The sequence below is a fragment of the Ceratotherium simum genome, chromosome 14 (assembly GCF_057802395.1).
Source record: "Ceratotherium simum simum isolate JZ-2026a chromosome 14, ASM5780239v1, whole genome shotgun sequence".
Taxonomy (NCBI): domain Eukaryota; kingdom Metazoa; phylum Chordata; class Mammalia; order Perissodactyla; family Rhinocerotidae; genus Ceratotherium; species Ceratotherium simum.
The window spans coordinates 6,388,924-6,402,236 of record NC_141913.1 but is presented as its reverse complement, the minus strand read 5'-3'; the positions used below and the strand labels follow the sequence as shown (position 1 = coordinate 6,402,236).

The 13,313-nt window shown below is 40.0% G+C and overlaps 1 protein-coding gene across 1 annotated transcript in view; it reads left to right on the top strand.

Annotated features, from left to right (window-relative positions):
• LDLRAD4 (low density lipoprotein receptor class A domain containing 4) overlaps positions 1-13,313 on the top strand; it is a 392,230-nt gene that overhangs the window by 171,953 nt on the left and 206,964 nt on the right. Inside the window, exon 4 of the mRNA XM_087438921.1 lies at positions 3,902-4,042. Within this exon, the coding sequence (XP_087295047.1) occupies positions 3,902-4,042 (141 nt within the window). The remainder of the gene's footprint in view (positions 1-3,901; positions 4,043-13,313) is intronic.

Below are 13,313 nucleotides of genomic sequence, written 5' to 3'. Positions count from 1 at the left end.
TTGGACCACTGTGTTTCTAGGGTCCTCTCAGCATTAGAATTTTATGAATCTATGACAATTCAAAGTCACTGAAATTCATCAGATGCTTCATGTAGGAATGTAGAGAAACTAAAGAAGACCCCAAATTTGAAGAATATTCTTTATTACTAACAGTATATAAAGTGATTCTAAGATCTATTGCTGATTCTAGAAATTTTTTCATAAGTCAAACAGAGAATTATAGCAGAAAGGAATGCCATTTTCTTCGTTTAATGAGTCTTGACTTTAAAGAAGAGGAATTATTAAATATTGCAAAATTTTTTATTAAATCTATAGCTCCTGAAGGAAAAACTGGTTTCTGAGTTGTTCATTTTGTATTCCATTCCAATATTATATATCTGAAATCACCATGAATTGGTAGCCAAAATGTTTCCAATGTTTAACAGTCTTTGATTTCCTTCACCTTCTGACTTGGCACAGATACTCAACAAGTTCCACAAAGAATGTACAAAATATAATAAGAAACTATATTTTTAAATTTTTTCTGTCTTCCTCTGACTTGAGTTTTTTTCATTGAGGATATTTTCTAGTTCTAGTGTGTCAAAATGTAGTGTACAGAGCTGTAGCAACTGGGCCCTGATTCCAGGAATTGTCACAATACCTGCCTATTTTAAGAGATTAATTTTTAGTTTTGTTTTTTTTTGGTCAGTTAGCAAATACCAACTAAACATTCTAATAAAATACCATTAACTAAAGAGAGGGCTTAATATAAGTGAGTTATCTTCTTCTCACTAGGCAGTGATTCTCCATCTTGACTGCCATCAGAATCATTCTGAGGATCTCTAGAAACCCCCAGTGCCCAGGCTGCACCTCAGGCCAGTGAGAGCGGTGGCCTGGGCTGGGGCTCAGGTGTCAGTGGTGTTGAAAGATGCCCAGGTGATTCCAGTAAGCAGACAAGGTTAGACCCTCTCATCTAGGGTTCTTAGTTTGTTTGAAATATCACAATAGCCTAGTTATTAGAGGACCACCCCCTAATGTCTAAACACACTGGATTTTTGGATAGCAAAGTATGGTGAAGATGGCCTTGCAGGGTGAGTCAGGATCGAGTTGGAAGCCTGCCTCTATCAACACCAGTTATGTTAACCTGGACAGACATTTTACTCTGGTCTGCAGTTTCATTCCAGCTTTAGCATTCATCTTTAACACTTAATAGCATTATAGCAATTTTCTAGTCTTTTCTCTATCACATCAAGTAGTTGATAGGTTCAAAATTTCAATCAAGTTGTTTTGATTCAAGTGGCCATGTGATGGAGAGACCTTTAGTTTGATATTCAGCTAATGACTCACCATTGAGAAGATTTAGATTTTATGAATTTGAAATTCAGTGAGTTGATGTTGATATTTCCGTTATCTAAGAAGTAAAGGCTTTCTAAGCAAATCAGTAGCAGAAGCCTTGTTCATGCTTCCTGAGTAATGTTAAGCCTACTTAAGAAAACAAATTGTTTTGAGAACTTTGTTACATATGTAGGCATCCTCACCACAAATGAGTCTTACACATTCATTAAAGCAGATTTTGAAACTGAGAGGCAGTGATGGGGAGAGACTGAGACAAGAGGCAGAGGATTTGGGCACTCATCTGGATTTTGCCATTTATTAGCAGTTTAATTATAGGCAAGTCACTTAATCTCTGAGTCTTAATTTCCTCATCTATAAAATGGGAATAATAATAATATCTACCTTAATTATTTCACAGAGTTCTTATGAGGCTCAGATTAGATCATTCATTTATTCAACAAATATATGATTCACTGAGTGCCTATTACTTACCGGGCAACACTCTAGATGTGAAGGATATAAAGAAGGAAAATATGCCTTGGAAGGAGGTAGCAAGTATATTAGTCACTGCTCACATTTAAAAAAAATTTATATTGTAAGCCCTTTGAAGAGGGCTTGCTTTTTCATCTCTGTGTTTTCATATCTCAATACCTGGCACATAACATAGAAGGAACTAAAATATTGGTTATATGAATGAATGAATCACATAATTCATTTCCTTGAAAATATTTTGTTACTCTAGACTGGGGCTCCCTTGTACAAGTTGAAATGAGTAAAGTGTGGATGTGGTTTCATTTTCCTGCTGGGTTAAAGTTCCACATGAACTTGAACGTAGTAGTCTAACCTGAGATCCTTTCAAACCACAGCAATGGTTACTTTTTTAGTTGGAGTTTAATTCAGTTTGGGTTAGTATTCCCTTTTTTCCAATTACCATTTCAGCGACGTCAGGAGTACCTGTTTTTGGCTAATGTCCTTTTCATGTTTGGTATTAATCTGAACTCCAGTATTTCTTTTGGAAAGGAAGATAAATTCTTTCCTTGACATCCCTTTTTTCCATTAAGTTAAAAAAAAGTCACTTCATAAATGTGATTTCAAACAGCTGGATTTTAATCTTTCCACCTTATGGGGAGAGAGTTTGGCTTCAGCAGTGCTCCTGCCACGTGGCCTGGATCACACTCAGCACATAGATATTTTAACCTGGACGGTGCAGCCAGTGACGAACTTGTGGTTGTACATTTGGGTTGTGTTCACATGTTATTGTAAACTAGGTCAGGGGCTGTGATTGGTCCGTTTTTCTATACTCTTTTAGGAGAATGTGAACAAATGGAGAACTGTGATATCCCTTTCATACTGGGTCACAGAAATACTTTGAGGATGTAAATTCTGTCTCTTTACAACAGATAAGGGGTTATTTTCTTTGCAGTCCTATGTGTTGTTAGCATAACTGGAGGAGGCCTCAGTGTGCTGATGTCCAGTCTTTCATTTGGATAATGCAATTTTAGAGTTGAAAGGATCTTGGACTTGCTCTAGGCCTTCCACTCATATTCTAGACAGACAAAATCGAGGAGAAATGAGGTGGCTGTGATAGTCAGCGTCAGGGGGGATTCCTGGGACCCTTTTCCTGAGGTTGTTTTCTACTGGCTGCCCACAGAGTGGGACGTACTGTGCAAGTCCTGCTAGCTTCTGTGGGTGCTCCTAGGAAGAAGCTCACGGTCAAATGCAAAGTGACATTCAATGTAAGATATATATAGATGTTTATGTGCCCATGTGTATGTAATTGTGTAATTTCCTTTATCCTTAATTGCTTAAATTGATAGTAATATGTTAAGTTTGCAAATTTATTTTAAAGTCTTATCAAATTAAATTCCATTTTCAAATATTGATTTGTACAGGTTTCAGGGATCCCATGCTCAATGCGGCCTATAGTGATTTGGGTTGGGCTCAATCCTATTCTTTAAGTCACTCATATGGCGCTTGGCATGGATGCTTCTCAGGTAGCAGAGAGCACACATTATTTTCCCATGTTTTACATTGTGACATCAGTGCTACCCCGCCTGGTGTTAAACCTGTTTTTTCTTAGGCACAAGGTGAATGAACACCAGAGAGGTTAAATATTTTGCCCAGAGCTTCACAATATCTAGTGACAAGTTGGAAATAAAATATATGAGCCTCTTTTTGTCACGCCTGAGCTCCCAAGTTCTACTGTAGCCCCAGTTGCTGCTGCAAAGTCATCTTTGGAGGTGTGGAAAATGGCCAAGGATTTTTTTCAAGCAAAATAAGAGCCCCATAGCTCTGACTTTTGCTGGGCAGGTCATGGAAAGAAAGCACCTGTGTTACCTTTTTTGTGGGTTAGAGACGTGGGAAGAGTAATGTGTGGAGGCCCCAGAATGTACCTGGGGCACTGTCTTGTGCATTTCGTAGAAGTAAAGTCCGTACCAAGATAGCTTGTCTTTGAGTTCAGTTCTTGGGCTCTCCAGGTAGACTGAGTTCTCAAGCTATCATGGCATGCAAATGGGGAAGAAAAAAAATAACTCAACAGTATTAAGTTTGCATTGACTACTTAATGTTTTATATTGTACTTTTTCAGAGTGCAAATTCACCTGCACCAGCGGTAAATGCTTGTATCTTGGTTCACTAGTCTGTAACCAACAGAACGACTGTGGGGACAACAGTGATGAAGAAAACTGTCTCCTGGTAACCGAACATCCACCTCCAGGCATCTTCAACTGTAAGTTCTGCCACTCACCTTGGCATCAAGTTTAATTGTATTTTTGAAATGGTTAGGAGGTGAGGTCGTGGGGAAATGGGAAGGATATTGTTTTTTGGTTAAGAACAAAGGGAGTGTTTTCTTCTTTTAGGATAGAAAGCTCGTGTGTCTAAAGTGGGAAATTCATTCTATTTTCAGAGATGGCCAGTGGCGCTGTGTTTTGGAATAAGCTTTTGCTACTTATCTTAGAAGCACTGACTAGATTCTAGGAAATAATATATTGATTTATTAGTCTTCATACCAATTTTGTAGAAACTTTTAGAGTAATTTTAAATAAAAAATTTTAAATAATTAAAAAAATTTAAATAAGCAAAAAAAGATATATGGAGAGTTCATAATAATCATGTAATTAAAATAAGAAAATAAAAAAATTTTTATGGGACTTTTAAAAGAACTTTCTGATCATGTTTTTTTCTATTTGATACTGGACAGAAAATAACTTAAGTGAGGTGTTTATGTGTGTGAATCCCAAGGCTGAGGCTTTGAGCATTTCTTGAACTTGAAACAGGTGAAATCAGAGTTTGAAGTTCGTTGATTTTTGATCTCATGGTTTTTATAAGGAGGAAGGAGAAAGAAGGCAGCTTTGAAACACTGCTGAACTTCTCTTAGGAAAAGTGGCTTGTTGTTTCCTCTGTTTCCGTGGGCTGAGTGAAGTGGGTTGAGGATGAGAATGTGTTTGCAATAGCACGTTCTGGAAGAATGTTTGCAGCACTGACCCTTTTTATGGAGTCTTCTTACGAAGATCATTTCATGAAACATTCAGCTTCTCTCCCCAGTTTTACTGACATTATTTTGAGGAATTATATTTGTTTTTACTTATAGATTTTTAAATTTTTGTTATGGAAATCAGACTGTGTAAATACTGATACTGTAATATGAAATGTGAGGAGATTTTTAAAAAGAAACAATTTTCTCTATTCCTACTGTATTTTTACGTGGGGGAAAGCTCAGAAAATGACTGTGCCTGGCGAATTTTAAGTCTGCTCTTTATGCTTGCTGAATTCAAGAGTCTAATAGTGCAGTAGTTTTCTTGAATTTTTTCTGTTGTGTTAGTTTGTGTTTCCTTATATTTCACATTCCTAGAGTCCCATCTCTATACTTTGAGAAGACAATTTAAGGTTAGGAGTCTGTTTTCTTGGTATTTGGTTCGTGTGTTTTCTCTGGTGATGTTTTGTGCAGTAGCCTGTGGTCTTCAGCACTGTAATTTGTATAATGCAGCTTGCCTGGACACGGGGAAGGGGTCTCTAAAGTGAGTCGTCCTGCCTGCTCCAAGCCTGACTGCTGGTTTGGGATCCTGGCTCTGACACTTATCCAACAGCTGGGCCGCTCTGTGCCCTCATCTGCACAATGGAGTATCAGAATGAGTTTCTTGAGGATTGAGTGGGATGGTCCACATAAAGCACTTAGAACAGAATCTTGCTAGTGCTAAGCACTTGCTATACATCAGCTAGACTCAAGCCAGAGTGTCTTAGAAGGAGAAGAGCAATGTAAAGGCAATTTCTTATTTCGTTTTCTCTAGACTTGAGTAGCAGCAAACACGTACATGATAAACTGTGGAAAGAATACTATGATGATGTGTGGTACCTTGACTGGATTTGAGAGTTCTGTGTGAAAAGCAGGCAGACCAAACCTTTGGCCCCCTGCCCTGGGGCGCTTCACAGACTGTTTCTCTGTATCTTGAAGGTGCTTCTCCTTCACTTGAGGGTCCTTCCACTGCAGTCCTCCTATTATATTGAACCCTCTTCCCTTCCCCCCTGCCTCTCTCGCTTTCTCATTCTTTCTTGGTTTTAAAGCCTATTTCCAAATATTCTCTCCATTCATTTTTTTAAAATGTGAACACTTAAATTTTGCTTAGAAGCCAGGTGAAGCAGTTACATCTATAAATGGCTCAACATTGCCCCAGGCAGCTACAGGAGTTTGCTCTAACAGAGGAATCCTGAGATCCTTTTGGCAAACTATTGATCTCTACTGTTCAGATATAGCTAAAATGGGAGATTATTTACAACGTGCTCTCTTTTAAGTGACGTGAGAGCCAGGAGACAGAATAATAACAGCCATGGCTGTGGCTTCAGGTTGACTTGGGTTCAAGTTCCATCTTAAGGAAGTGGCTGAACCCCTTTAAGGCTTAGTTTCTCTATATGGGTAATGGGAATGATTTCTGCCATTTAAGATTGCTATGAGGATTTAAATGAAATAATATACATGAAAAGCATAGTCTACACAATCGCATCCTGACTGTCATCATCCCTGCTCATTGTGCGGCCATTTCTTGGGGAGGTGGACCATCATGACTTTGTATCATCTCGTCTTGAATGCCAGAGCCTCTCTTCATATGTAACAGGAGTTTCCAGGTGTTCAAAGGTGAGTTCATCCCCAGAGGTTCTGGATGTTTCCCACCTACTCTGTCCCCTAGGGAGCACCTGCTGGGGAAGCCTGCCAGGTGAAGGTGGCTTGCTGTGATTGGCCAGCAGCCCCCTTTGCACTGCTTTCCCCCAGTTCTCTACAAGCACCCGAGGGAGCCGGGCCGATTTGTCACTTTGAGACACTTGCTCTGAGTTTGTTGTATCTGGTCTGTTCTTTGTGGTCAGGAGCCTTTGGGAAAGGTTGTAGCTTCCCTGCTCTTGGTTGATGCTGGAGGATGGTCTAATACGGAAAGAACATATTCTTTTCCCCATACCTTGTCAGGCAAGAATACAGAGTAAACAAAGGATATTTTACTTCCTATTAATAGCTTAGAGACTCTCCATTTGTAAGTGGATTTTAATGGATTTACCAGTGTGTTTCCTACAGCAGATGCACAGTACGCTCTTCACAGAGTGCTAACTCTGATGATTAGGCTCCCCTTCCTTTCCACCTTGAGAACTTGAAGTATTACAGGAATTCTTATCTATAAAATGTTGCATTCCAGAAAAACAAATAGTGCCTCCTTCTTGTTCCTGTTTAAGAACCAGATTTGTTTACTTAATCTGCTTTGTTCCTGCCTGGAGGAAACATTCAATGTTTTGCTATTTGGTTGCGCTTAGGGTAAAGCAAGGTACAATCTTCTGGATTTCCAGATGAGCTAGAATCAGTCTTCTGTCTATGTTGTTGGCTGTGGGCATGCACCATGGCTCAGATGTCTTGGTCATCTCTGTCTCTCTAGAATTTAGCATGAATTAAGGTTAGAAAGGAAATGTTACTGTCATTTGTGAAGTCAGCAATGGTAATGCTAATGGAAGCCCTGTTTACTGCAGCTGTAAATAATTTTTCTCTTCCAAAAATGTTTTTGGAACCTAGACTGAGTGATTTCACCGGCTTCTCTACTTTGCTAACTGTGGTCAAGCTGTACATTGACTGAGGCTAGTTTATTTTTCTGGGAGCCCCAAAGGGTTTTGCACAGATGTGGAGGACTGGGCTGGTGTTGATTATCTCATAGGGAAAGAGTTTTGCTGGATGCATCTTTTTGCAGAAGAGGGAAAATGCTATCAGCCTAAATTGCCAGCTTTTCTCTTGTTTGCTCCATCAAAATATTGTACTCCTGAGCACTAAAAATACAAGTTATACAAATAAAATTATTTATTATTTTTAAAAATAAAATATTTTTATACAAATTATATTTACAAATGAAATTATTAAGTGCCTTCTTTGGTCATTGTTCCAGGCGTTGTGGGGAATGAAGGAAAACATAGATTCTGTTATCAGGGATAACAGTCAAGTGCTGATAGTCAAGTTGGGAAACTGAAAGATTTCCACAATGCAGTTTCAACAATTTGTGGCTCAGGAGTTTATGGAGAATCACTCTGGTTGGATTAGTAGTCATGGTAGCTTCATGGAGGAGGCATGCTGGGTGGCATGGAGAGGACAGAGTGTCAGGGCCGAGAATAGCACGAGTGTGGGGAGAGTGAGGGTGGACGCCCTGATTCGACAGGAGGCCTGGGCTGGGGGTAGCCTGAGATAGAGTTGGAAAGGTAGGTTGGGCCGATAGAGAAAAGCCAGTAAGCCATGCTACACCTTCTGCCCTTGTCCCTGAAAAGAGACTGACCGCCTGTAGGTCTGCTGCACATGTGTAGGGGAGAGCTGCACAGCTGCCTGTCGCCTGGGTGATGCTGGCATCACCGCTCCCAGACTTTTACTCAGTGAACCCTCTGCCTCGCGGTTCCTACCAAGCTGTTTTCTGTTACGTTACATTTTCAAAGCCCCTTTGCCGCATCTTGTTGGGGGAGAGCGGAGTTCCTTTGACTTCCCAGAAGCAATAATTGAATAGCCTTGGAAAGAGCTGTGTGCTTTGAAAGTGTTGGCAAGAACAGACCTTCCTTAATCAATCACTGCTAAGGAATTCATGCCACTAGACTTTAAGAGTAAGACCAAAGTTGAAACGAAGCCAGCAGTCAATCGGAACAACTTTCACTTTCGGCTTCAGTGGCATTTCCAATTAACGGAGAGGATCCGATTCAGGGCACGTGGAGAGTGGAGGAGCTCCCGTCCCTACTGGAGGGGGAAGTTGCTTCTTTCTCTATAGGTGACCTCTTAAACTGAATCTCAAAGTCAAGTGAACTGAAGCTAATATAGCGTACCCAGTTAAGCCAGAATTTTAGCTTAAGGACTTTTTCAGAAGGAAACTTTTTTTTTGCTCAAGGCCATTTAGGGTAATAACAACCAAATAAGATAAAATTCAACATATTAAAATCGGAGCTGTGTTCTTCCCAAGCCAGCTGTTCTCACCTTCTTCATTTTTTTTTTTTCCCAAAGGGACTATTTGTTATCTAGGCTCAAGACATCAGTCAGGTTTAGGCACTACACTGAGCTGTACTACCCTGTACTTCACCTTTGGCTGTCAACTCCCTGCCTCCCAAGTTTGTTTGCTTGTTCATTCATTCATCCATCCATTCACTCATTCTTTATAGTTGACAGACAGCACTATATAAGTTTATGGTGTACAGCGTAATGACTTGACTTACATTTATTGTGAAATGATTACCACAGTAAGTTTAGTTAGCACCAAGTATTTTGTGTTTGGGACTAGACTCATAACCACGTAGAAAACCTGTCTACAACCAGGCTCGAAAGACCAGACCTTTATTTTTTTTTCCTATAATTATTTCAGTAAACATTAACAGTAATTCTCTAATATCATGAAATATCCTGTTAGAGTTCATATTTTTCCAGTTGTCTTATAAATGTGTGTTTTGTTTTGTTCTGTTTACAGTTTATTTGTTTGAACCAAGATCCAAAGAAGCTCCAAACTTTGCTGCAGGATGGATTGATATGTCCCTTAAGAACTTTTTACTCTATAGGTTCTCCCTACATCTTATCATTTTTGGTGGAAGGGTCTGGATTGTTTGTTCTGTAGAGTTTCCATATTCTGGATTTTACTGAATGCTTTCCCATGAAGTCACTGAATGTGCTCCTCTGTCCCTTATAATTCCTGTCAGTTGGTAGTTAGGTCTAGAGGTTTGGGGTGATTCAGGTGTGAATGTTGTGTGTGTGAAGTGACTTCATAGGTGCTGTTGTCTTCCATTGGGAGGCACATCCTTTCTGGTTATCTCTCTGTTCTGTGATTATTATCAGCCATTTGGGCTTGCAAAATGGTCATAACCTAATTTTCTCCTTTTGTCTCCATTTGTTAGTGGGAATACTTCTATAAAGAGAAACTCCTTATGATTCCCATAAAGTATATAGGATCAGTTTTCTTAAGAAAGTTCCCTTTCACCCTTCAGAGGTAACCAATGAGATTTTCTGAGAAGCCCTCCACTGCTAACAGGCATCACACTATGACTGGACATAGCCTCCACTCAGGCGGGGCCCTCAGCACCCCTGAGAATCCTTGCAGTTCGCAGTTGGAGCCCTTTCCTGCTTTCCTCCACACTTGTCCAGACTTGCCCTGCTCACTTTCACCCTCCATCCATTCCCTGTCCCTTTCCCTCCCAGTGCCAGCTTGCCTTCTGCTGCATTTGGAAGACAGCTCGACAGCCCCCTGACTGCTCCCTCTCTAACTCTTTCTTACTTCTCACCTCCTCCTAGCTGCTTTTGCTGTTCCTTGCCAAATCCACTGGACTTTTTTTCCAGTTCTTTTACTAGTCTTTTCTCTGCAGTTGATAAGGTTGATCATCCCCTTTTTGAGATTCTTTGTTTCCTTGGGTCACAGGATCTGCAGCTGACTGGTCTCTTTGGACACTTCCAGCTCCTCCTTCTCTTTGGCAGTTCCTCTGTCCACCAGGTTCCAGCCTTGGCCCGCAGTTCTCACTCCTTGCCCTAGGTCATTCCAGATACCACATGGCATCAAAACCACACCCATATTTTTATCTCCAGCCCGACCAATGTGTCCAGCTGCTCTTAAGGCCTCTTCCAAGCCTCTCAAACTCTGAACATTCAAAGCTGAATCAATTATTTCTCCCTCCACCCACAGACCAGTTCCTCCTCTGGTGTTTTCTGTTTTGGTATTTAGTGTGTTGACCATCTGCCAGTGATATCAAGTTGGTCACCCTTCCTGACTCCCTCCCCATAACCAGAAATAATTTCTCCTACTTAAACCCTGCATCACTTTGTGCCTCTCTTAAGATATTGTCTGGTCTGCTTGATCATTACATGTGTACAGGCACACCTCAGGGATATTGCAGGTTCAGTTCCAGACCATCGCTTTGTAAAGCAAATATCACAATAAAGTGAGTCACATGAATTTTTTGGTTTCCAAGTACATATAAAAGTTATATTTATACTATACTGTAGTCTATTAAGCATGAAGTAGCATTATGTCTAAAAAAACAAAGTATATACCTTAATTAAAAAATACTGTCTTGCTAAAAAATGCTAACCATCATCTGAGCCTTCAGCGGGTTGTGAAGGCTTTTTGCTGGTGGAGGATCTTGCCTCGATGTTGATGGCTACTAACTGATCAGGGTGGTGGTTGCTGAAGGTTGTGATGGCTGTGGCAACTCCTTAAAATAAGACAACAATGAAGTTCACTGCATCTGTTGACTCTTCTTTCACGAACATTTCTCTGTAGCATGCAATGCTGTTTGATAGCATTTTACCCACAGTAGAACTTCTTTCAAAATTGGAGTAAATCCTCTCAAAACCTGCCGCTGCTTTATCAACTAAGTTTATGTAATATTCTAAATCCCTTGTTGTCATTTTGACAGTCTTCACAGCATCTTCACCAGGAGTAGATTCCATCTCAAGACATCACTTTGCTCATCCGTAAGAAGCAACTCCTCATCTGTACAAGTTTTATCATGATATTGCAGCAATTCAATCAAATCTTAAGGCTCCACTTCTAATTCTAGTTATCTTGCTATTTCTACCACATCTGCAGTTACTTCCCCCACTGAACCCCCCAAAGTCATCCATGAGGGTTGGAATCAGCTTCTTCCAAATTCCTGTTAATGGTGATATTTTGACCTCTTCCCATGAATCACAAATGTTCTTAATGGCATCTAGAATGGCAAATCCTTTCTAGAAGGTTTTCAATTGACTTTGTCCAGATCCATCAGAGAAATCACCATCTATGGTAGCCATAGCCTTACGAAATGTATTTCTTAAATAATAAGACTTGAAAGTCAAAATTACTCCTTGATCCATGGGCTGCAGAATGAATGTTATGTTAGCAGGCATGAAAACAACATTAACCTCATTATACATCTCCATCAGAGCTCTTGGGTGACCAGGTGCGTTGTCAATGAGCAGAAATATTTTGAAAAGAATCTTTTTTTTGAAGCAGTATGTCTTAACAGTGCGCTTAAAATATTCAGTAAACCATGTTGGAAATAGATGTGCTGTCATTCAGGCTTTGTTGTTTCATTTATAGACCATAGGCAGAGTAGATTTAGCATAATTCTTAAGGGACCTAGGAATTTTGGAATGGCAAATGAACACTGGCTTCAACTTAAAGTCACCAGCTGCATTATCCCCTACCAAGAGAGTCAGCCTGTCCTTTGATGCTTTGATGCCAGGCATTGACTTCTCCTCTCTAGCTTTGAAGGTCCTAGATGGCATCTTCTTCCAATATAAGACTGTTTTGTCTACATTGAAAATCTGTTGCTTAGTGTAACCGCCTTCTTTAGTTATGTTACTAGATCTTCTGGAGAACTTACTGCAGCTTCTACATCAGTGCTTGTTGCTTCACCTTGCACTTTTATGTTATGGAGACGGCTTCTTTCCTTAAACCTCATGAACCAACCTCTGCTAGCTTAAAGCTTTTCTTCTGCAGCTTCCTCACCTCTCTCAGCCTTCATACAATTGAAGAGAGTTAGGGCCTTGCTCTGGATTAGGCTTTGGCTTAAGGGAATGTTGTGGCTGGTTTGATCTTCTATCCAGACCACTAAATCTTTCTCCATATCAGCAATAAGGCTGTTTCGCTTTCTTATCATTCGTGTGTTCACTGGATTAGCACTTTTAATTTCCTTCAAGAACTTTTCCTTTGCATTCACAACTTGGCTAACTGTTTGGTGCAAGAGGCATAACTTTCAGCCTGTCTCAGCTTTTGAAATGCTTTCCTCACTAAGCTTAATCATTTCTAGCTTTTGATTTAAAGTGCGAGACATGTGACTCTTCCTTTTGCTTGAACACTTAGAGGCCATTGTAAGGTTATTAATGGCTGAATTGCAATATTGTTGGGTTTTAGGGAATAGGGAGGTCTGAGGAGAGGGAGAGAGATGGAGGAATGGCTGGTTGGTCGAGCAGTCAGAACACACACAACATTTATTAAGTTTGCTGTCTTATATGGGTGCGGTTCATGGTGCCCCCACAACAATTACAATAGTAACATCAAAGATCACTGATGACAGATCACCATAACAAATATAATAATAATGAAAAAGTTTAAAATATTGTGAGAACTACCAAAATGTGACACAGAGACATGAAATGCGCAAATGCTGTTGGAAAAATGGTGCCAATAGACTTGCTTGATGCAGGTTGCCACAAGCCTTCAATTGTAAAAAACACAGTATCTGTGAAGCACAATAAAGCAAAGCACAATAAAAGGAGATATGCCTATACAAGTATAAATCTCATTAGATATTAAGCTCTTTGAAGGCAGAGGCTATGCTTACATTTTTGGAAGCTCTGACACTCATAGCGTTTACTGTACATATGGGCACCTGGAAAGTATTTATTGAATTGAATTGGAATCCATTTATCCTTCCTCTGCTGCTTCCCAGCATGCTGTAAGCATGGCCTTCAATTGAACAGTGCCTATAAGGGTTTCTGCTGTAGCCCTAGTGGCATATATGGCATACAGTAAATGGCATAAATA